This window comes from Muntiacus reevesi, chromosome 13 (assembly GCF_963930625.1).
Source record: "Muntiacus reevesi chromosome 13, mMunRee1.1, whole genome shotgun sequence".
Taxonomy (NCBI): domain Eukaryota; kingdom Metazoa; phylum Chordata; class Mammalia; order Artiodactyla; family Cervidae; genus Muntiacus; species Muntiacus reevesi.
In genome coordinates, this window is record NC_089261.1 from 31,986,995 (window position 1) to 32,011,557 (window position 24,563).

At 39.7% G+C, this 24,563-nt stretch overlaps 1 protein-coding gene across 3 annotated transcripts in view; it reads left to right on the plus strand.

Moving 5' to 3' along the window:
• The first annotated feature begins 8,148 nt into the window (after positions 1-8,148).
• TMEM144 (transmembrane protein 144) overlaps positions 8,149-24,563 on the plus strand; it is a 50,267-nt gene continuing 33,852 nt past the window's right edge. For 2 of the 3 annotated variants that reach the window (XR_010658819.1, XM_065904180.1), the window contains exons 1-4: positions 8,149-8,311; positions 17,192-17,363; positions 19,910-20,032; positions 22,534-22,633. Coding sequence is in view for 2 of the 3 variants with exons in the window: in XM_065904180.1 (XP_065760252.1) it covers positions 17,255-17,363; positions 19,910-20,032; positions 22,534-22,633 (332 nt within the window). In the remaining variant the exon portion in view is untranslated. Of the gene's footprint in view, positions 8,312-9,558; positions 9,577-17,191; positions 17,364-19,909; positions 20,033-22,533; positions 22,634-24,563 lie in introns of those variants that run through there. The other variant, XM_065904181.1, reaches the window with a different exon arrangement.

Genomic DNA, 24,563 nt, shown 5'->3' on the forward strand with positions numbered 1-24,563 from the left:
GCATGTCTCATGCTTCTACTGCATGGCTTTATTGCTAAGCAAATATGGTTGGTCTTGTGGTTTAGCAAACTTGGTTTCTTGAATAATCATTAACCTACAGGGGTTTTATACATACATACATACATATATATATACATATATATATATATATATATATATATATATATATATAAATTTTTTTTTTTTACTTACAACCAAGGCAAAATGTTTGTCTGAGGAGACCTTAAAAATAGCTGTGAAAAGAAGAGAAGCAAAAAGCAAAGGAGAAAAGGAAACATTCCCATTTGAATGCAGAGTTCCAAAGAATAGCTAGGAGAGATAACAAAGCCTTCCTCAGTGATCAATGCAAAGAAACAGAGGAAAAAAAACAATGGGGAAGACTAGAGATCTCTTCAAGAAAATTAGAGATACCAAGGGAACATTCCATGCAAAGATGGGTTTGATAAAGGACAGAAATGGTATGGACCTAACAGAAGCAGAAGATATTAAGAAGAGGTGGCAAGAATACACAGAAGAACTGTACAAAAAAGATCTTCATGACCCAGAAAATCACAATGGTGTGATCACTCACCTAGAGCCAGACATCCTGGAATGTGAAGTCAAATGGGCCTTAGAATGCATCACTACGAACAAAGTTAGTGGAGGTGATGGAATTTCAGTTGAGCTATTTCAAATCCTGAAAGATGATGCTCTGAAGGTGCTACACTCAATATGCCAGCAAATTTGGAAAACTCAGCAGTGGCCACAGGACTGGAAAAGGTCCATTTTCATTTCAATCCCTAAGAAAGGCAATCCCAAAGAATGCTCACACTACCGCACAATTGCACTCATCTCACATGCTAGTAAAGTAATGCTCAAAATTCTCCAAGTCAGGCTTCAGCAATATGTGAACCATGAATTTCAGATGTTCAAGCTGGTTTTAGAAAAGGCAGAGGAACCAGAGATCAAATTGCCAACATCCTCTGGGTCATTGAAAAAGCAAGAGTTCCAGAAAAACATCTATTTTTGCTTTATTAACTATGCCAAAGCCTTTGATTGTGTGGATCACAATAAACTGTGGAAAATTCTGAAACAGATGGGAATATCAGACCACCTGACCTGCCTCTTGAGAAATCTGTATGCAGGTCAAGAAGCAGCAGTTAGAACTGGACATGGGCCAACAGACTGGTTCCAAATAGGAAAAGGAGTACGTCAAGGCTGTATATTGTTCCCCTGCTTGTTTAACTTATAGGCAGAGTACATCATGAGAAATGCTGGACTGGAAGAAGCACAAGCTGGAATCAAGATTGCCAGGAGAAATACCAATAACCTCAGATATGCAGATAACACTACCCTTGTGGCAGAAAGTGGAGAGGAACTAAAAAGCCTCTTGGATGAAAGTGAAAGAGGAGAGTGAAAAAGTTGGCTTAAAGCTCAACATTTAGAAAACTAAGATCATGGCATCTAGTCCCATCACTTCATGGCAAATAGATGGGGAAACAGTGGAAACAGTGGCTGACTTTATTTTGGGGGGCTCCAAAATCACTGCAGATGGTGACTGTAGCCATGAAATTAAAAGATGCTTACTCCTTGGAAGGAACGTTATGACCAACCTAGATAGCATATTAAAAAGCTGAGGCATTACTTTGCCAACAAAGGTCCATCTAGTCAAGGCTATGGTTTTTCCAATGGTCATGTATGGATGTGAGAATTGGACTGTGAAGAAAGCTGAGCGCCAAAAAATTGATGCTTTTGAACTGTGGTGTTGGAGAAGACTCCTGAGAGTCCCTTGGACTGCAAGGAGATTCAACCAGTCCATCCTAAAGGAGAGCAGTCCTGGGTGTTCATTGGAAGGACTGATGTTGAAGCTGAAACTCCAATACTTTGGCCACCTCATGCGAGGAGCTGACTCATTGAAAAAGACCCTGATGCTGGGAGGGATTGGGGGCAGGAGGAGAAGGGGACGACAGAGGATGAGATGGCTGGATGGCATCACCGACTCAATGGACATGAGTTTGAGTAAACCCCGGGAGTTGGTGATGGACAGGGAGGCCTGGCGTGCTGCGATTCATGGGATCGCAAAGAGTCAGACATGATTGAACTGAACGACTTAACTGAGTGGGATTAACAATATAATCACCTACTTTGTCCCTTCACTCTTTCCCTATCAAATATATTGCTGCTATTATTATTTTGAAGTTATCTATTAGATCAATTAAGAATAAAACTTTTATTTTTACTTTTGTTTATTCTTTTTTTCATGTTCTACCTTTCTTCATGTAGATCAAAGTTTCTGATTATATCATTTTCTTGTCTATGAAGAGCTTATTTTAACATTTCTTCCAAGGTAGATCTAGTAGTGAAAGATTCTCCCTCTATTTCCTCTTCTCTGTTGAAGGATATTTAATTAACTGGATTCAGAATTATGCATTGGTGGATTTTTCTTCAGCACTCTAAGTGTTCCATTCCACTCATTTGCCTGGTGTCTGAAGAGAGATATCTGATGTAATTCTATTCTTGTTTTGCCATACGTTAGGTAATTTTCTCCTCCAAATTTTTTCAGTATTTTTTTCTTTGTCTGAGATTCTGCAATTTGAATATGATATACTGACATGTAGATAATTTTGTATTTATCCTATTTGATGTTTTCTGAACTTTGTGAGTCTCTGGTTTGGTATCTGGCATCCATTCTGGAAAATTCTCAGGCACTATTACTTCAAATATTCGTATCCTTTCCTTTCTGTTTGGTATTCACATTACCTATATTTTACACTTTTTTGTAATTTTTCAGAGTTCCTGAATATGGTTCCTTTTTTTAAAAAAATTGTTTTTATACTGAAATTTGAGATGTTTCTATTGACATATATTCAGATTCATGGATTATTTCTCAACTGTGAAAAGTGTTCTTCATTTCTGTTTCAGTGTTTTGTTTTCTAACACTTTCTTTTGATTCTTAGAGTTTTTTATTTCTCTGCATATGTTACACATCTGTTCTTGCATATTGTCTAATTTCTACAGTAAACCTCTTAGCATATTAATTGTAAGTATTTTAAGTTCCCACTCGTAACTCCAAAACCTCTACCAGTTTCAAGTCTGCTTCTGATACTTGCTCTATTTCTTCAGACTGCTCACCTTTCAGCATGTGTTGCAATTTTTTTTACAAGCAAGGCATAATGTATCATATAATAGGAACTGAGATAAGCAAGTCTTTAGTGTGAGCTTTTATGTTAAAATGGCCACGAGTTAAGCTGTGTTTAATATTTGCTGAGCAGAGGTTTCACTTTCCTTTAATGCCATTTGTTTTGTTTGCTCTTTTGTCTTTGGATTTTCTTAGAAACTCCTTCCTGAACTGTGTCTGTTTTCTGCAGCTCTCAGTTATAATCCACTGCTACTGTAACTGGAAAGTAAGGAATTGGGAAGGGAATACAGGCTATAATCTTATGATTAAATCTCCATTTTTAGTGAGCTGGAATCCCTGGGCTATGAATAGTTGTTCAACTTTCTTGTGATGACAGGCATGACAACCTGCAAAATATTCAAATATACAAGTGGGAACCAGCAGTTCTTTTTCTCCTCATGTGAGACAGGCTTAAGGAGCAGAAGTTGTCTAATTATTCTCTCTCAAGGTTAGATAGAGCTCTGATACAGAATTGACCCTTGAGGACTAGCTTTGTTTCAACTTCCCAAGTGGTTCAGTGGTAAAGAATCCAACTGCCACTGCAGGAGATGCAAGGGATGTCAGTTCGATCCCCAGGTGGGGAAGATTCTTTGGAGAAGGAAATGGCAACCCATACCAGTATTCTTGCCTGGGAAATCCCATGGACAGAGCAGCCTGGTGGGCTACAGTTCATGGGGTCACAAAGAGCTGGACATGGCTGAACGACTGAATGTTCATGCAGCCTTTGTTTCAGGGACAGAAAGTTTTATGTGTATTTCAAAGCTATTGCTCCTCTTCCTTGCCGGACCCAAGAGGGACTTTCTGTCTTATCTTCACAGGAAAAACTGGTAGGGCTCCTCAAGGTAAAAATCATGAAAGTGTGGGTGTTGACCTAAGCCTAAATCCTGATGGCTCAGAGTTTTCCACTCTGTCAAGTTCACACTCGGTCTCAAGCTGTGCTCCGATTACTGCCCCATCCATGACAGGCGACAGGGGTTTCTGCTCCTCGTCAGCTGGGATTGTCTGCTTAAGTTTCCAGAGAGGTGATTTGTCCGGTGACCTTAGTTCTCTGGTAGGTGTAAAAAGAATCACTGATTTTCAGTTGGTTCAACTTTTTTCTTATTGTGGTGGCAGTAGTGACAATTTTCAAGATCTTCATATGTCAGAGCAGAAACCAGAAATCTTAATAGTAGTATTTTATATCCATTATATCTTTTGACCACACAAAAGGGTGTTGATGGAAAATTAATCAGTCAATCAAAGAAAGAAATGAAAATTTTTATTTGAGCCAAATTTGAGGATTATAACCAGGAAGAGCATCTCAAAAGTCAAGGCATAGTTATGTAAGTGTTTTGAGACAGAGGGCTATATATCAAATGACATCTTACTCACAGTTTACATAATCCAGACTAAACATCATCATAGTAGATCACCTGACCCTTTACAAGATCGAGAAGAATGTTATCTTTTAAGGAGTTGTCTTATCAATGCTGGAAGAATGTTACTCTTTATGACTGAGCAAGTATTCCAAAGAATGCTCAAACTACTGCACAACTGCACTCATCTCACACACTAGTAAAGTAATGCTCAAAATTCTCCAAGCCAGGCTTCAGCAGTACATGAACCATGAAATTCCAGATGTTCAAGCTGGATTTAGAAAAAGCAGAAGAACCAGAGATCAAATTGCCAACATCCGCTGGATCATCAAAAAAGCAAGAGGGTTCCAGAAAAACACCTACTTCTGCTTTATTGACTACGCCAACGCCTTAGACTGTGTGGATCACCACAAACTGTGGAAAATTCTGAAAGAGATGGGAATGCCAGACCACCTGATGTGCCTCTTGAGAAATCTGTGTGCAGGTCAGGAAGCAACAGTTAGAACTGGACATGGAATAACAGACTGGTTCCAAATAGGAAAAGGAGTACATCAAGGCTATATATTGTCACCCTGTTTATTTAACTTACATGCAGAGCACATCATGAGAAACGCTGGACTGGATGAAGCACAAGCTGGAATCAAGATTGCTGGGAGAAATATCAATAACTGCAGATATGCAGATGACACCACCCTTATGGCAGAAAGTGAAGAACTAAAAAACCTCTTGATGAAAGTGAAAGAGAAGAGTGAAAAAGCTGGCTTAAAACTCAAAATACAGAAAAGTAAAACCATGGCATCTGTTTCTATCACTTCATGGCAAATAAATGGGGAAACAGTGGAAACAGTGTCAGACTTTATTTTTTTCAGCTCCAAAATCACAGGAGATGGTGACTGCAGCCATGAAATTAAAAGATGCTTGCTTCTTGGAAGAAAAGTTATGACCAACCTAGACAGCATATTAAAAAGCAGAGACATTACTTTGCCAACAAAGTTCCATCAAGTCAAGGCTATGGTTTCTCCAGTAGTCATGTATGGGTCTGAGAGTTGGAATATAAAGAAAGCTTAGCGCTGAAGAATTGATGCTTTCGAAATGTGGTGTTGGAGAAGACTCCAAGATGGACAGGGGGCCCTGATGTGCTGCGGTCCATGGGGTCGCAAAGAGTTGGACACAACTGAGTGACTGAACTGAACTGAACTGAAGTATTCCTGCTGACTTGGGAGGTCCGGTCCATGCATAAATGCACATCCACAATGCAGAGTGCAGAGCAGTCACTGGTCAGAGGAGAAATTTTACGTTTAAATTTTTCTTGTCTTCCCACGTACGTGTATGTGTGTGCAACTTAGTCATGTACAACTCTTTGTGACTTTATGGACTGTAGCCTGCTAGGTTCCTCAATCCATGGGATTTTCAAGGCAAGAATCCTGGAGTGGGTTGCCATTTCCTTCTCCAGGGGATCTTCCTGATCCAGGGATCGAACCCAGGTCTCCTGGGTCTCCTGCAATGGCAAGAGAATGGATTCTTTACCCCTAAGCTATCCGGGAATCCCTGTCTTGGCATAAAATACGAATTTTATTTCACAAGGGCAAAGTACACAGATCTTATTATTGGCATTTTACATACTAGAAAACTGAAGTTGAGAGAGAATGCATGACTTTGCCAAGATAAAGGGTCAGAAGGTGAAGGTAACCCACATCTTCTAGAGGTTACCAAGACTCCTTCAACACAAAACTTCATGCTCAGGCATGAATGCTCATGAAACAACTTGAAAAAAACATTTGGATTGTCCATGTTTCAGGTGCCTCTGCAGCCTGACGTAAGAAGCCCTGGAGAGGGATATTCCATAATGTGTCCTCAAGCCTGACTGTGTCCCCAACTCATACTCAGATTTTAGGGAATTCACAACAATGGGAGTCTCAGTTTCTCAATGAATCTGGAGCAAGACGTAACCATGTGATCATTCACTGAGGTCTTTTGTAATCACAAAAAGAGCAATTCTAGGTTGCATTCAGGCTCTGTATTTTTGGAAGAGAGAGAGAGTTTGTATATGTGTGTATCTGTGAATATGGATATGTGGAAAGGGGAACTTATTTCTCGACAGTTTTTCTGAACTGTTAAATTTGTTCTTTCCCTGAACTGGAAAGCCTTAGCTTCTTGAATTCTTTAAATGGGATGACACTTTACCTTCCCATCTGCTTAATTACAATGATAGCTTGTGAATGTGACTGATATTTAAAACAAGACTTCCTTCCAGGGTCTCCTTTGTCTTTGAACTGTCCTTAGGCTTTCTCATTGTAACTCTACAATCATTACCAACCGTTGAACTGTCTCAGTGCAAAGTCACTTCCTCAGAGAGGCCTTCCTTGAACTTCCTCTTTCCAAACCTGTGTGTTCATAGCTCTGTCCCTTGCTATTTTGGAATCTTCACGAGGGTAGACTCTGCGCAAGTCACGGCTGATCCCCAGGACAGACAGTCCAGGACAGTGCTGTCCACTAGACCCTTCTGCAGGAATAGAAATGGTCTGTAATCCACACATGTGGCTACTTGTACTGAATTTTTTATCCTAATTTAAATTTAAATAGCTAAATTAAGCTTGTGGCTGCATCTCTGACAGTGGGGGACTACAGTCGTGTTCCTCAAAATCTAAATCAAGATGTCACTAAGGTGCTTAGTGACCTATTCTCTGGGTAATTCTTACCAGGAACAAAATTTCACAACTATTAGTCTAGAATGGAATTATCAATACTGGCTTCACATTAGACTGGCCTGAAGGAAATTTTAGAAGAAAATATGTCCCAATCACACTTCTAAAGATTACATTTCAGTTGGCCTGGAGTGGGGTTCAGGTATTAGTTTTTTTTTTAATTTGGCTGCCCTGGGTCTTTGCTGCTGTGTGCAGGCTTTTTCTCTAGTTGCAGTGAGCGGGGGCTTCTTCTTGTAGTGGCTTCTCTTGCTGCAAACTACAGGCTGTAGGCGCGGGGCAGGCTTCAGTAGCTGCAGCTCCCAGGCTCTAGAGCACAGGTTCAGTAGCTGGGGTGCACAGACTTAGTTGCTTCATGGCACATGGGATCTTCCCTCACCAGGGAGCAAACCCATGTCCCCTGCATCGGCAGGTGGACTCCTCTCCACTGAGCCATCAGGAAAACCCCCAAGTATTAGTCTTCTCAAAAAATAAAACAAAACAGAAAATCTCCCCAGAGGACTGATGGGCAGCCAAGCTTGAGTCTAGATTTGTTCTCACCTGCTCCTCAAAGCAGACCAAATAAATATACAGATAAATAAGTCTGGGAGCTTTTTATAAAGGGTGGTGATGTCAAGTAAAATCTTGTGATGTTAAAAGAGATATTAGTGACATTGGTGGTTCAGATGAATTTCTTCACATTCTGTAAAAAAGAAAACACAGCTTTAGATAATCTCTAACAGTTGTGAAATGCCTTGTCCTTTTATCCATTAACAGTACCAATCATACCATGCTCTGGGAGATTTAATGAGAGTGCCACTTTGAATTCCCTAAAACAATCACGTTTTAAAATACACAAAAGCCTTTCTAGTTTGCTGGTTGATTGACAAGAGGCCTGTGGACCGCACAACAAAGTCACGTGACCTGCACTGCCCGGCAGCTGGGGGAAGGTGTTTCCCAACCTGCCGCCCCGCAGGTCCGGGATCTCCTTTGTGAAGTTCTTCTCCGTCCTCTGCGGTCAGGTGTGCGGGTCATTGCCTCCCGGGAAGGAAAGGCGCCCAGACGAGCCTGGGATCGTGGGTGCAGGAGCCCTGCCCCCCCTTTCCGCAGGTGAACAGGTAAGGAAGGTCGCGCAGGAAGCCCAGGCTGGCTGGGCGCCGGGAGAGTAAGGCGGCGCTGGCTCGGCATCCGCGCTGGGAGGCGGCTGTGCGGCTGCGGAGCGCCCGCGGGTTTCAGCCCAGCCCCGGGCCCCGAGCGGCGTGGGGACAGCAACTCAGGGAAACCCGGGCAGCTGGGCAGCGGAGTGTCTGACTATTTTTCAGACCATGCTCCTGATTGAAATTAAAAAAAAAAAAAAAAAGTCTCAGAGTAAGTAAATTCAAGACTGCTAATGTTCGCCAAGACATCGGCGCAGCCTGCCAGGAGATTTGAGGAAATTAACATGAAACTAAAACCGAAATCTTAGGTGAAGTGGAGCAAGCAAAATTGATCAGAACGCAACCAAAGACTAGTCAAAAAAGGTCTCTATAGACGTTTAAATTGTTAGGAGAGAACTAGAGGGAAAGCTTTCAGTTGCTAGGAGAGATTTAGAGGAAAAAGTTGAAATTACCACGAGAGATTTAAAGAAATACTAGTCAGTGAATCAAAAGTACTAGAACAAAAATAAATGAATATGGTTTAACAATATATAGTAGGTAGCCATTTAAAAACTACTTTAGTCGAGAGTATAAGTTAATTTAAATATTTTCAATTATTTAAATTAAACATTATAATTAAAAGTTTGAGCCTTGTTAACTCGATAGGTTTGCACCAAAAAAAAAAAAAAAAACTGGGAGTAATGTGCTAGAGTGGTGGTTTTTTTCCCACAAAAATTTCATTGATTTAGAAAGAATAGACTCTTCCTTAAAGATAGTAAACACTGCCAACCCACGATGAAATTAGATCACGTGCTTTCTGCAATGTACCAGAGGCGCATGCAGTAAACTTCATTTGTCTGTATCTGCCCGTAATAACTAAGTAACTCCGGTTAATGTTCACCCAGCAGTCAAAACGCAGTGTATCCACTGTGATTAGCACACCAAGTTATTCTTTAAGGGAAATCTGAGCGGTTTGGGGCTGTCAATATTCTTCAATAGAACCATCTTTTTGCTCACTTTGCTATTTTTTAAGGGTGGGCATTCTCTTTGCAATGTGCTTATCAAGGATTTTTTTCCCGCTTCCTTGAGTTTAATTAAAATAGAAACAAAATTGCTTTCTTAGCTGAGCCTACTCATGTGTTCTTAGTCTTGTGATATCCTTCCTGGATATCTGCTGTTTCTCTGACCTATTGCCTCTCTGATATTTTAGCAACAATCCACCAGCTTGATCTTTGAACAAAACTCATGTAAGTCACTGATGGAAGCCACAGGGCTGAAACTTTCTTTGCATCTAACAATAAGATTTGTAGTATTTTTATTGAAGGTTTTTTACTGTGTCAGTGTTAAATATGTCAGCCCCTCTTTCTCAACTTCATCCTAATGGAGGATATTGTCTTACCAGTATTTTGTTTCCTTTTAAGAAAGCATACAAAATTTCAAATAGATAGCTTTCTTACTAAAAATTATTGATCAGTATTGAAGTTATCCCTGTTTGGGGTTAAACTATCTTTAATAATACCAAAGAAGATATATTGTAGATAGTTGTATATATAGTATTCTCTGCAAAGAGCATTGTTCTTTGACAATGAAAAAAATGAAACACTTTGAAAGTAAATGTTTATTATTGTGAAATAAAATAATAAATGTGATTTTAGATGTATAAAATGCTTTATTCATTACATATTCATAGGAGGGTATCACTATAATATAAATTTGGGGGGAAAAGAGCTGGATTGTTTTAAATTACATTCCAGAGGATTTTTATACAGGAGTGAGTGAAACAAAAGGTCAGTGTGCCAAATATGATTTAAGAGTGGTATTGTGGCATGACTCTGGTTACCTCTTGTGATAAAATGACTGTTGTATTTTTCTCATGTAGCTTTTACAACTAGAAAAGTGAATTATGTTCAGTAACCTTTTCCAGATATTATCTTGTGAAAAATGTCTAGTTCTTGGCTCTTTGAGTTTTGGTCCTTTTCTTCATAGTAAACCACAGCTTTTTAATAAGCTTAGGAGTGTTGTCCAGTAGAACTTTCTGCAGTGATAAGAATGTTCTGCATACAATCTGCATTGTTCAGTATGATAACTACTGGCTCTATGTGCCATTGAGCACTTGAAATGTAGTTAATTTAACTAAGGAATTGAATTTTTTTCTTTTGCTAAATTTAATTGATTTTAATGAAAATGTAGTTATCCTTTTATGTGACCCATAGCTACCAGATTACACAGACAGCTAGTTAGCTGCTTCCCTTTATTCTAGTGGCTGGTTATAGTATCATGCAGGACACAACTGCTGACCTTGGACTTTCAGATAGTCCTGCAGGTATTTTTTGAGAACATTACTCTTGAAGGGATTTAAGAGATTATTTTTTTTTTTTCATTCTTAATGACATTGTTTTGTTTCTCATTATATAAGCAATATATGTTCTACTTTACCGATCAGTTGTGTCCGACTCTTTGTGACCTCATGAATTATACAGTCCATGGAATTCTCCAGGCCAGAATACTGGAGAGGGTAACTGTTCCCTTTTCCAGGGGATCTTCCCAAACCAGGGATCGAACCCAGGCCTCCAGCATTGCAGGTGGATTCTTTACCAGCTCAGCCACCAGGGAAGCCCATATGTTCTACTAGAAACACATAAAGGCATCAAGTAAAAATTTACAATTCACTCATAATGCCTACCCTCCAGTGGTAACTGTCTTTGCTATTTTGACATATTTCCTCCCAGTATCTAATTTTTTTTTTAATAGAGGTATAGTTGACCTCTATCACTCTATTATTTCCAGGTATACAAAACAGTTATTTGATATTTCTTTTTCAAATAGCTGTCCAGTTTACCCAACACCATTTATCAAAAAGGTTTTCTTTTCCCCATTGTATGTTCTTGCCTTCTCTGTCATAAATTAGTTTACTATATGTTTGTAGGTTTATTTCTGGCTCTCTATTCTGTTCCATTGATCTTTGTGCCAGTTTTGTGCCAGTACCATATGGTTTTGATTACTGTAGCTTAGTGGTATGAAATCAGGGAGCATAATAACTCAAACTTTGTTCTTTCTGAAGATCATTTTGGCTATTTGGGGTCTTTTGTGTTTCCATACACATTTTAGAATTATTTGTTCCACTTCTGTGAAAAGTGCCATGCTGTTTTGACAGGAATCGTATGAAATGTGTAGATTGCCCTGGGTAGTATGGTCATTTTAACAACTCTAAGTCTTTTAATCCATGAGCATGGTATATATTTCCATTTGTGTCATCTTCAATTTTATCAATGTCTTACAGTTTTCCAAGTACAGATCTTTTACCTTTGTGGTTAGATTTATTCCCAGAGATTTTATTCTTTTTGATGCTATTGTAAATAGGATTGTTTAATTAATTTCTCTCTCTGATAGTTCATTACTAGTGTACAGAAATGCAACAGATTTCTGTATTTTAATTTTGTACCCTGCAACTTTACTGAATTCATATACTAGTTCTCACATATTTGATGCATTTTTAGAGGAGGAAATGGCAACCCACTCCAGTATTCTTGCCTAGAGTATCCCGTGGACAGAGGAGCCTGGTGGGCTGCTGTCCATAGGGTTGCACAGAGTTGGACACGACTGAAGCGACTTAAGAGCAGCAGCAGCAGCATAGATATTATCATGTAATCTGCAAACAGTGACAGTTTTCCCTCTTTTTTCCAATTTGAATTCCTTTTATTTCTTTTTTTGTCCACAATACCATGGCTGGAACTTCCAATACTGCATTCAATAAAAGTGATGAGAGTGGACATCTTTTGTCTTATTCTTATTCTTAGTGGAAATAATTTCAGCTTTCACCATTGAGTGAGGTTAGCTGTAGGTTCATCATGCCCATGCCCGCTGCACACACCACCACCTAGCTGTGTGTGTAGGTGCCATCAGGCTTCTCTATCCATGGATTTTTCCAGGCAATAATACTGGAGTGGGTTGCCATTTCCTTCTCCAGTGGATCTTTGTGACCCAGGGATTGAACTCGCATCTCTTGTGTCTCTTGCACTGGCAGGCAGATCTTTAACACGGAGCCACCAGAGAAGCCCCAGGTTCATCATCTATGGCTGTTATTATGTTAAGGTTTGCTCCCTCTCTATCCTATACTAACTCTTAGTATGAGAGTTTTTATCATAAATGAATACTGAATTTTGTCAAAAACTCTTTCTGCATCTATTGAGATGATCATATGGTTTTTATGCTTCAGTTTGTTAATGTGGTGTATCACACTGATTGATTTGCAGATATTGAAATATCCTTGCATCCCTGGAATAAAACCATCTTGGTTTCATCACCAGAATATATCATGCCACTCCCTGTGGCCTGCAAAGTTCCTGCTGAAAAGTTAGCTGACAGTATTATGGGAGTTCTCTTGTATGTAACTAGTTGCTTTTTCCTTGCTGCTTTTAATATTCTCCATCTTTAATTTTTACTGTTTTGTTTATAATGTGTCTTAGTGTGGACCTCTCTGATTTGATCTTGTTTGGGATGTTTACTGGATCTGGATTTCTGTTTCTTTTCTAAGGTTATAGAAAGTTTCAGCTATTATTATTATTCTTTATTTTTTTTTACAGTGGGCCCTTGTTGATTATCTATTTCAAATAGAGCAGTGTGTACTTATCAATCTCAAACTCCCTAACTATTCCTCCTCTTTCACCATCCTCCCTTGGTAACTGTAAGTTTGTTCTCATAGTCTGTGAGTCTCGTTCTGTTTTGTAAATAAGTTCATTTGTATCCATTTTTTTTTTTTTTTTAGATTGAGTGTGTAAGCAATATCATATGATATTTGTCTTTGTCTGACTTACTTCACTTAGTATGGTAATCTCCAGGTCCATCCATGTTACTGCAAATGCATTATTTCATTCTTTTTATGGCTGAGTAATGAAAGAAAAGAGGAACTAAAGAGCCTCTTGATGAAAGTGAAAGAGGAGAGTAAAAAAGATGGCTTAAAACTCAACATTCAGAAAACTAAGATCATGGCATCTGGTCCCATCACTTCATGGGAAATAGATGGGGAAACAGTGGAAAGAGTGGCTGATTTTATTTTGGGGGGCTCCAAAATCACTGCAGATGGTGACTGCAGCCATGAAATTAAAAGACGCTTACTCCTTGGAAGGAAAGTTATGACCAACCTAGATAGCATATTAAAAAGCAGAGACATTACTTTGCCAACAAAGGTCCATCTAGTCAAGGCTATAGTTTTTCCAGTGGTCATGTATGGATGTGAGAGCTGGACTATAAAGAAAGCTGAGTGCCAAAGAATGGATGCTTTTGAACTGTGGTGTTGGAGAAGACTCTTGAAAGTCCCTTGGACTGCAAGGAGATCCAACCAGTCCATCCTAACGGAGATCAGTCCTGGATGTTCATTGGAAGGACTGCTGCTGAAGCTGAAACTACAATACTTTGGCCACCTCATGCAAAGAGTTGACTCATTGGAAAAGACCTTGATGCTGGGAGGGATTGGGGGCAGGAGGAGAAGGGGACAACAGAGGATGAGATGGCTGGATGGCATTACTGACTTGATGGACATGAGTTTGAGTAAACTCCGGGAGTTGGTGATGGACAGGGAGGCCTGGCATGCTGCAATTCATGGGGTTGCAAAGAGTCAGACACGACGGAGCAACTGAACTGAACTGAATCTTCCACTGTATATACATATCATATCTTCTTTATCCTTTCATTTGTTTTTTTTTTTTAATTGAGGAATTTGGGCATTTATATATATATATATATATATATCTTTTTTCACTTATGGTTGCTTCCATATCTTGACTTTTGTAAATAGTGTTGTAGTGAACATTGTGGTGCATGTAGACTTTTGAACCACATTTTTCTCTGCCCAGGATTGCTGAATCATATAATAGGTCTTCTGCCCATTTTTTTATTGTTTTTTTTTTAATTTTATTTTTTATTTTTTTGCATATTGAGCTACATGAGCTGTTTGTAAATTTTAACTATTATTTTTTCAAATAACTTTTTCTTCCCTTTTTCTCTCTTTTCTCATTCTGGCACTGCTTAATGTGAGTGCTGGGCTTCTCTGGTAGCTCAGAGGTAAAGAATCTGCCTGCAGTGCAGGAGACATAAGAGATGGGGGTTTGATCCCTGGGTCAGGAAGATCCCCTAGAGGATGGCATGGCAACCCCCTCCAGTATTCTTGCTTGGAGAATCCCATGGACAGAGGAGCCTGGGGGTCTACAGTCCATAACGTTGCAAAGAGTCAGACACCACTGAAGTGACTGAGCCCTATGTGAATGTTAGATGCTTGATGTTGTCCCAAGGATCTCTTAAACTATCCTTAGTTTTTTAAATTTTTTCTTTCTGTTCAGCTTGGGTGATTTCCACTACACTGCCTTCCAGTTAGCTGATCTCTTCCTGTGTATCATCTAATCGTCAACTGTTATTTTTCTCTAGTGTACTTTTTATATCAGTAGTTGTATTCTTCACCTCTCTTTGCTTCTTCATATTTTCTAGCTCACTGTTAAAATTCTTATTGTTTCATCCATTCTTAAGTTCCTTGAGTGTCTTTATGATCATTACCTGAACTCTTCATTGGGTAAATTTCTTTCTTCACTTCACTTAGCTTTTCTTGTTTAGTTTTATCTTGTTTTTTTATTTTGAAACTATTCCTCTGTCACCTCATTTTTCCAGTTCTTTGTTTTTGTTACTCTGTATTAGGTAGGTTGGCTATATTTTCTGATCTTGGAGAAGTAGCCATAAGTAGTAGACATGCTATGCATCCCAGCATAACACTCCTCTCTGATCACCAGAGCTCTAGGGGTGCCCTCTATATGGACTGCATGAACCCTTCTGTTGCTTTAGAGCCAACTACTGTGGGTACATTGCTTGGTGTGGTTGGCCCTCAGATCAGTTGCTTGCCAGGCCCTGCCTAGTGCATAGACTGCTGGCCACTGGTAGGAGGGGCCAAGTCCCAGTGTGGCTGGCTATGGGGCCCAGGTCATCCCAGGGCTGCTGCCCACCTGCTGGTTGGTGAGACCAGGTCCTAACACAGCTGACTGAAGTGCACCAGGAGGTCATGGAGCTAGTGCTATGAACTGGTGGAAATAGACTTTGCTTTTAAAAGGTGAATGCAAAACCTCACGTGTTCTACTGGTGGGCTAGGACTAGCTCTAGGACCCCCTAATGCTGAGTCAAATCCTGTGGTAGCTAGCTACAAACCAGGAGGTTCTGGAGCTAGTCTGGACTTGCCGATGGGCAAGGCCGGATCCTAGTGGTCCCAATGCTGGTGTCAGTAGGCCGGGTCAAGTCCTGGGAGTACTGGGGACTATGCAGGGGCCTACGTATGGCTGCTACTGGTCTGCTAGTGGGTTAAGCTGTGTCCCTGCCTTGCTGGTTGCTGGGATGGGTCATCACAGGAATGGTGCCAGCAGGCCTTTGGGTGAGGCCAGCTTAGTGGGAAGATTTCAAAATGGTGCTTTCCAGCATCTTCCTGGCAGACCGAGGTCCCCAAAATGGCCATTGTCAACATCTGCATCCCCAGAGTGAGCCTTAGTTGCCTCCTTCCCCACCAGGCAACTTTTTAAGACTAGCAAGGGGTCTGACCCAGCTCCTTTCATATGACAACCTCTGCTCTGTATCTTGGAGCGTGTGAGATTTTGTGTGTGTCCTCTTAAGAGCAGAGCCTCTGTTTTCTGCAGCCCTCTGGGTTTCCAAAAGCAAGTCGCTCTGGCCTTCAAAACTAGAAGGGTTCTCGTCAAAGCATGGGGCCCTCTTCCCCATGCAGTACCCCCAGTCTGGGGAGCCCAGTATGGAACTTGGGCCCCTCACCTTGGCAGAAACCCAGCAGTTATGATTATCATACTCTTTGTTGGTCACCATACAAACAGGTATGGGTCTCAAATCTACTGTGTCTCCACCGTTCCTCCCATCCCTGTGGGGTTCCTTCTTTTTTTTTGCTGCATTTCATGGTATGTGGGATCTTAGTTCCCTGACCAAGGATCAAACCCATGCCCCCTGCAGTGGAAGCACAGAGTTTTAACCACTGGACCACCAGGAAATCCCCTTGGGGTTCATTCTTTATTTCTTTAGTTGTAGAAGATTGTTTCTGCTAGTATTCAGGTCACTTTCATTGATGGTTTCTCTGTAAATAATTGTGATTTTGGTGTGTCCATGGGAGGAGGTGAGTTCAGAGCCTTTCCACTCCACCATGTTGGCCACCTTCAAGAGATTTAGGAGGTTGTTGAAGAGGTCTGTAGGAGATTCTTCTATCTGTTCAGTTTTTTTTTTTTTCAAGTCATAAAAGATAGTTTCATGAACTAAACTATTTGAACTATTATACACTGAAAGGGTGCTACTGATGAAGAAAAATGACTTTACCCCTAGGGGATCCTGAGTATGTAGCAACAATACAACTTAAATATGCCCTTAAGCTTGTGTTTCAAATAGCAGAAGAGCTTGTGCTCAGAAGGTACTGATAGTTCTCAGTCTTCGTATATGCTCACACGTAATTATCGCAAGCCCCAATTGAAATGAATAGAATTTTGGTCCACAAATCTTCATTATACCAGTCTACCCACCCAGGCAAATTTCTCTAAAATATCATACAAATTGTAGCCATATCTTGGAAGAAGTTAGGTTTTTCAAACTCTAAAGACAAAGTTTGCTTGTTTTTTTTGTTTGATTTTATTTAGGTCAGTAGTCAAAAAATATTGGTTGGCAAAATAATTGAAGAAAATGAATTAACGTGGGGTGTGGACACAAATTCATAAGTTTTTAATCTAGTTGAAGGAATCGTACCATACTTTTGAAAAACTTAATAAATATCATGTATTGATCATAATTTGCTCACAGATTCACAGCTTCTTAATTGTTTCATTTTGATTTCTTTTATTTCAGAAGCTCTTGAAAAGAACATCAAGTCAAAAGTGAATCAGCTTGTTCTTGGGCAGCACCAGAGCCATGAGCAATAATGGAACAGACCTCACCACTGGTTTCATCGCTTCTATTGTAGCCATCGTTTTATTCGGCTCAAACTTTGTACCACTTAAAAAATATGAGACTGGCGATGGTAATTATGTTTTCTTCATTGTTAACCTTAAATTAATTTTAAATGTAAAGTTCACTGTTTCAGTCTTCTTTAAATGATGATTGTAGAAATGAATTTTGCTGTGCCAGATGCCAAATGAATAGAGCTTAAAACAAGAAGTTGATAATGCCCATGCCAGGTTATCTAAGTGCTAGTCAGTATAGGATAACCTTAATATTCTGTTTCATGGTAAAGCTAGGATGAAGGAAGCTTTTTAGCAATATCTGCTATGTTTATGGGCTTCCCTAGTGGCTCAGTGGTAAAGAATCTGCCTGCAAAGGCAGGAGACATGGGTTCAACCCCTGGTCCGAGAAAATCCACTGGAGAAGGAAATAGCAACCCACTGCAGTATTCTTGCCTCAAGAATCCTGTGGACAGAGGAGCTGAACAAGTTCAGCAACAAAAGCTGTGTTTACAAAAGAAGTCAGTTCTGTAATAATACTTGCTTTTTGAAACACGAATTTCCAACACAAATGATCCAAAGGAAGCAATTTGCTCACAACACAAATTTTGTGCTTGCTCATACACAATTTTGACTTTGACAGACCTTACATGAACACAGAAAACTGCACCCAGGTGGATAAAGGTGCATAGCAATGCACAAAATGTGCTCACACCCTCTGCCTCAAACCACCACACCCATCCACATCTGGTGTTCAAACCCTCCCAACCTTTGCAATAATTCATGGGTTGCAACACTTTTGACATTCATTTGCTTAAGTAAACTTCATGTCTTTTACAAGGTAAAGTGCCGTATTTATTACAGGATTTGTGAATTTCTTAACCACTTAACCAGTATAAAGCTGTACTACCATTTTTTATTAGGCGTGCTTTTTTAAAAAATAATTTTATCTGTTTATCTTTGACAGTACTGGGTCCTTGCTGCTGGGCAGGTTTTTCTATAGTTGCAGCCGGTGGGGGCTACTCCTTTCTGCAGTGAGAGTACTTCCCATTGCAGCGTTCTCCTTTTGTGGAGTGCAGGCTCCAGGCTTCAGTCGTTGCAGCTCTTGGGCTCTAGAGCACAGTCTCAATAGTAGTGGAACGCAGGCTAAATTGCTCCAAAGCATGTGGAATCTTCCTGGACCGGGGATCAAACCTGTGTCTCTTGCATTGGCAGGCAGAGTCTTTAGCACTGAACCACCAGGGAAGCTTTTTAATATCTTTTTTTTTAATGAAGTTTTCAAGTGTTGTGTCCTCAGCCCCATTTCCCCCATGAGCTCTATGGGTTTTATCACATTTTTTTGCCTAGTGCAATGATTTTTGAAACATACCATGTCACATTATCATAGAATTGACTATAATGTGAATTCAAGGAAAGAGAAGTAATAGTTGTTTTTATCCACTTGCTTCTCCTATTAAATCCAGGGAAAGGAATCGGGGATGTTATAGTGAAAGTCTGGTGAGAAGCATTGTGTTATCACCCCCAATTTCTTATGTCTTTATACTACCTGGGCAATAGAGTTGCAGATCCTTTCCTTCCATAGCCTTTGTTCTTTTTCCCATTGGAGTCAAAACAGGAATGACAAGTACTAGAAGAAGAACAAAAAAGATGCCAAAGGGTAGATGACCTGGCTTTCGGGGTTTTACAAGAACCATGTGATCCCGGGAAGCCTGATCAGCTCGTTTGTTCTGTTTCTCATTTGTAAAATGAAGGGCTTGTAAAACGAAGTTCCCTTTCATCTCTGTGTTCCTAATTTTAGAGGTTAACAAATGTTTTCCTCTCCTCCACCATGAGATTGAGTAGAAATAAGTAAAAATCTTCCGATGGAGTCTAAAGTGCTATAAATACGTTGAGTTTTAACAACCTTAGTATTTTTTCCAATGTTGATGTTTTCTGTGTCCTTTAATCCCTGAACCTTCTTTCTGAGCCTCAGAAAGATACAGATACACCCTATATCACCACATGACCTTCCAGGAACTGGCAGATGGCAGTCAAGCGCATAGGAAGGGGAGTAGCCCTGATGTAGAAAGGCTGATTCTCAGGTCTGGAATGTCTGCCTCATCACAGACACTCGACTCCAAGTGCATGGATCCCACGTGTGGCCATAAAGGGCTTTATGTTTATCTCAGAGTGACTCATATGATCTCCAAAGGTTCAAATTACTACTGTGCTATTCTAAAATTCTTAATGCCGTTCTCTTTGGTCAGGAATGGCACTAAGTATGACATCTGAATAAAAATATATTGACTTGGTCTTGCCCTTACTCTTTGGCAGAAAATTCTTGATACCTGTTAAGCAGGAATGTATAATGTAGAGCAAGCTTTGGAGCCAAGTAAGTTCGAATTCTAGTTTTATAAACTGTTAGCTATTTGGACAAGTTGCTTCATCTCAGATTTGTTTTCTCTGTCTTTGAACTAGGGTTAATTATGATGCATAGTAGTTACAGGTGTTATAATAGAGGTATAAAGCATCTGGAATACAGGCAGTCAATAAATTGTGACTGTTATTAGAACATCTCATTGATATTCCTAAACACCAATTTTCTTTTATCAGGTTGAACCCCTGACACCGATTTTTTTATTTCTAGGAATGTTCCTCCAGTGGGTACTCTGTGCTGCTATATGGTTGGTTGCCTTGGTGGTAAATCTGATACTACATTGCCCTAAATTTTGGCCTTTTGCAATGGTTGGGGGCTGCATTTGGGCAACAGGTAATGTATGATATAACTTATCCTTTAGTCGTTTGATACTATGATCATAATAGAAGGAAATGGCGATAGACACTAGAAATTAATGATTTCGTTTCTTTCATTTATATGCTCCATAAATATTTTTGGTTCATATTTTTGACTCAGATGTTTTTCCTGACTCTTTCCTTTTAATGATTTCTTTCTTGTTCCTGCAAGAAAATTATTATAGCAAAATTATTATGCTTATATCATTGTATAATTTATTATAGGAAAATTGTTTCACTTGCTGTTTGTTCTAACATAAGTGCTCTGTCCTTTCTCTAGCATGTTTATCAGGAAATACTTATTAAATAATCATCTCTACTAATAGCATTTTTAGGACTTGTCCTTAAAAGTAGACAGACACACACACAGTATCATTTCAAAAGCACTGGCAGAAAAAAACAAACAAAAATCTTCCTTCTGTTGCTTTATCGCTATTGCCTGAAATTTTATAGCTAGAGCTTATGCCTTTGCTTGGCCTATCAGGAATATTTTTCTTCTATTAATATAAATATATTCCCCAGGAGAGTTTTCTTTTCTTTAACAAAGAAAATCAAGGATTTCTAGAGGTAATTTGATTAAAAGCAAAGAGATGTTTACATGTTGAAAATTTATTGGGCAACTACTTAATTTGAATCTCTACAGAAGTAAGTGATTTAGTGAAGATGATGAGTTGGAGGACAAAAGAGTTAAATTTGCACTCGAGTTGTAATTATTATACCTCATGTATGCTTTAGTACAATTGTGATCATCATTTTGAATAGGAGAGGGGAACAGAGAAAGTAATCATTCATCCTACAGATCTTGACAACCACCGCGGTATTTATGTTCACACAGCTGTTCACACTAGGAGTTGCTTCTTGTTGTTCTTCAGTCGTTCAGCTGTGTCAGCTGACTCTTTGCGACCCCACCTGCAGCACGCCAAGCTTCCTTGTCCTTCACCATCTCCTGGAGTTTGCTCAAACTCACGTCCATTGAGTTGGTGATGTCATCCAACCATCTCGTCCTCCATTGTCCCCTTCTTCTCCTGCCTTCAATCTTCCCCAGCATCAGGGTCTTTTCTAATGAGTCGGCTCTTAGCATCAGGTGGCCAAAGTATTGGAGCTTCAGCATCAGTCCTTCCAGTGACTATTCAGGATTGATTTCCTTTAGGATGGACTGGTTTGATCTTGCAGTCCATGGAACTGTCAAGGGTCTTCTCCAGTACCACAGTTCAAAAGCATCAGTCCTTCAGCACTCAGCCTTCTTATGATCCAAGGAGTTCATGGGAAGAGTTTAGTTTGAGAACTGCTGCAGCCTGGGATGATGTAGGTCACAGTATTGTTCTTCAGTTGCTAGGTTGTGTCTGACTCTTTGGGACCCCGTGAACTGCAGCCTGCCAGGCTCCTCTGTCCTCCACTATCTCCCAGAGTTTGTTCAGATCCATGTTCATTGATGCAGTGATACTATCTAACCATCTCACAGTGTAGAGCATAGTAGCTAACTGGATATGGGGAGTAGAGGAAGGGGACGAGTTCATGGTGATGTAGGGATATTATTGTAGGTGATTAAGAGAGTGACAGTGTCATTGACACAGATGAGGAGAAAAGGGAAAAGAACGTGGCTGAAAGGAAAAATGATGACTTCAGCTTGGGACCTTTTTAAAGTTCCTAATATTCCCACAATAAGGAACATCTGGTTGGTAATCTCTTATTGGCATTGAAGCTCTGGAGAAGGCCCAGGCTAGTGCTGGAAGCATGTGCCTCTAGCTGATAGCTAAAATCATGAAACTAAGTCAAGTGCCCAAAGAATATTGCAAGAGGAGGAGTGTATTTTAGGGATAATTTTTAGAAAGCACCTAAATCCAGATGGTATGATGAGAAAGAACAGCCAAAGAAAGAGAGAAAGAGGAGGGAATCTGATGATGAAGGCATCTTGGAAACCAAGAGAGAAAACCTTTCGAGAGGATATTGACTAAGTCAGACAGCAGATCAGGAACTGGAAAAAAAAAAAAAGACCATGAATTTGGTCCTGAGTGACCCTCAAGAGTACAAAGCACTGGGTGGGGCAATCCAAAAGGCAAGTAAATGAGCATGACAGAGCAAGGTCTGGGGCCATATTGAGCCAAGGACATCTGCCAGTGGTTGGTCCTAGTTCCAGTCTAAGAGGGTGGTCACCGTTAATTTTATCATTGACCAACTTCTGCAAAAAAGTCATACAATGGAGACCTACACTAAGGATGAAGAACATTGGTGCAGTTAGTCAAAGAGCTAATTTAACATTTTCTTTGTAGGATTTTTCCCTAAGCCTGGCTCTTTCAGCAATCATATTCATGAGGTTAATGCCAAACATTGGTTGTTTTATTTTTAAAATGAGTAATTAAGCTTTACTAAGTTTGTCCAAATCCCATAAGCTTCATCTGAAATTAAAGCTTATTTAATTTATAAATAAATTTTCTGTATTGAAAAATAACATCTTTCTTCTGTATATTTCATCCACAGGTAACATAGCTGTTGTCCCAATTATCAAAACCATTGGTTTGGGCCTTGGAATCTTAATCTGGGGATCATTTAATGCCTTAACTGGATGGGCAAGCTCAAGGTAACACAAAACAGGGTATTTTCTTTTTTTTTTTTCATTTATTTTTATTAGTTGGAGGCTAATTACTTTACAGTATTGTAGTGGTTTTTGCCATACATTGACATGAATCAGTCATGGATTTACATGTGTTCCCCATCCTGATCCCCCCATCTCCCTCCCCATCCAAATCATATTCTCTGCACTCACATTCTGTGTAAGGCAAACGCGGATTCCTGCCCTCACAAAGGTCACTTCTTGTAAGACATACACATAACATGTGCTACCTTGAATTATTTGCCTTAATAATTCTAAAGAAGTGATCTAACACACCAATCAAGATAAATAATTTTCTTTAGAGAATGAAAGAGGGAGACAGAGAAAGGGCATTGATATTTATTTTCCCTTTCTACGTGTGACAGTTTTGTTTCACCTGTTGTACACATCATCATTCTAATCTTATTTCCACAAATAAATGAAATAGGTGCTGTCTTAGAAGATAAGTGACCTACAAAAAGATGAGTGACTTGTTGAAGGTCACAGAGCTAATGAACCGAGTTCAAACCCAGGTCTGATAGTTCTAGAGCCTATATTCTTCCCTGTAGGGTCTGAGCCAGGATCAGCAAATCATTGCCCAGCTTCCACTTTGTAAATAAAATATTGTTGGAACACAGCCAAACACATCCATTTTAGGAGCGTCTACAACATGGCTGTTTTTACCCCATAAAGGCAGGGGTAAGTAGCTGCCAGAGGCTGTCTAATCCTCAAAGCCTAAAATATCTACTCTCTGGCCCTTTATGGGAAAGTTAGCCAACCCCTCAGCTCTAGAGTTGAGCTGTCAGATGGGGTTGCCACAAAACATGTGACTGTGTATATTTAAATTAATTAAAATGTGATAAAATTAAGCACTCAGTTCCTCAGTGGTACTGGCTACATGTCAAGTGCTCCATCACTGTATCTGGTTAGAAGCTGCCCTGTGCAACCATGGGACAGCCATGGAACATTCGAGAAGTCCTGTTGGACTGCACCACCCTCTGTCAGCATAAAGATGAGCATTCCGGTTGAGTTTGGGATGATAAATAGAAGGAGGATTTTATTCTAACCTTACTTTTCCAGATCCTCTTCCTACTCAGCACTACAGCAACCTCAGTTATGATGAGGCAAACTAACTTCCAAGACATTGTTTCCTGTCTTTTCTCCACCCCCACTCTGCCTTTTACAAGTGCTGTTTCCTTCTTGCCTCCATTTTTCTCACCCTTGGATGATTCACAGTGATTATTGGTAATGGTCACTGCAAGATAAAGGCCTTAAAAACAGAATTTAAAGCGATGCCAAAGAGTAGAGATCTTTAACCAAATAGTCCCTGAAGTTTATTTCAAGTACTATACAAAATTGCAGTCATTCAGTTAGCCACTTAACCTATTATTTCTTCTTTATTTCTTAGTCTTAAAGTGAAAAGGAGTTTTCTTTTAGACAAGTACTTTCACATATACTGACTCATTTAATCTTCATAAGAAACCTGTATATTAGGTATAATTATCCCCATTTTAAACATGAGAAATTGAGACACAATAAAGGTAGTTAACTTATCCAAGTCACAGTTAGTAAATGGTGAACCTAGGGTTTGAATCAGGAATCTGACCTTGAGTCCATGGCCTTAAACAGCGTGATGAACATATATTCAAGAATATCTGCTTTTTGACAATTTATTTATTTTATTGGAATGTAGTTGTTTCATAATGTCGTGTTAGTTTCTACTTTACAGAAAAGTGGATCAGTTACACATACACATATATCCTCTTTTTTTAGATCGTTTTCCCATATAGATCATTATAAAGCATTGAGTAGAGTTCCCTGTGCTATATATACTAGGTTCTCATTTGTTACCTATGTTATATCTAGTAGTTATATACATGTCAGTCCTGGTCTCCTAATTCATCTCACCCCCACTTCT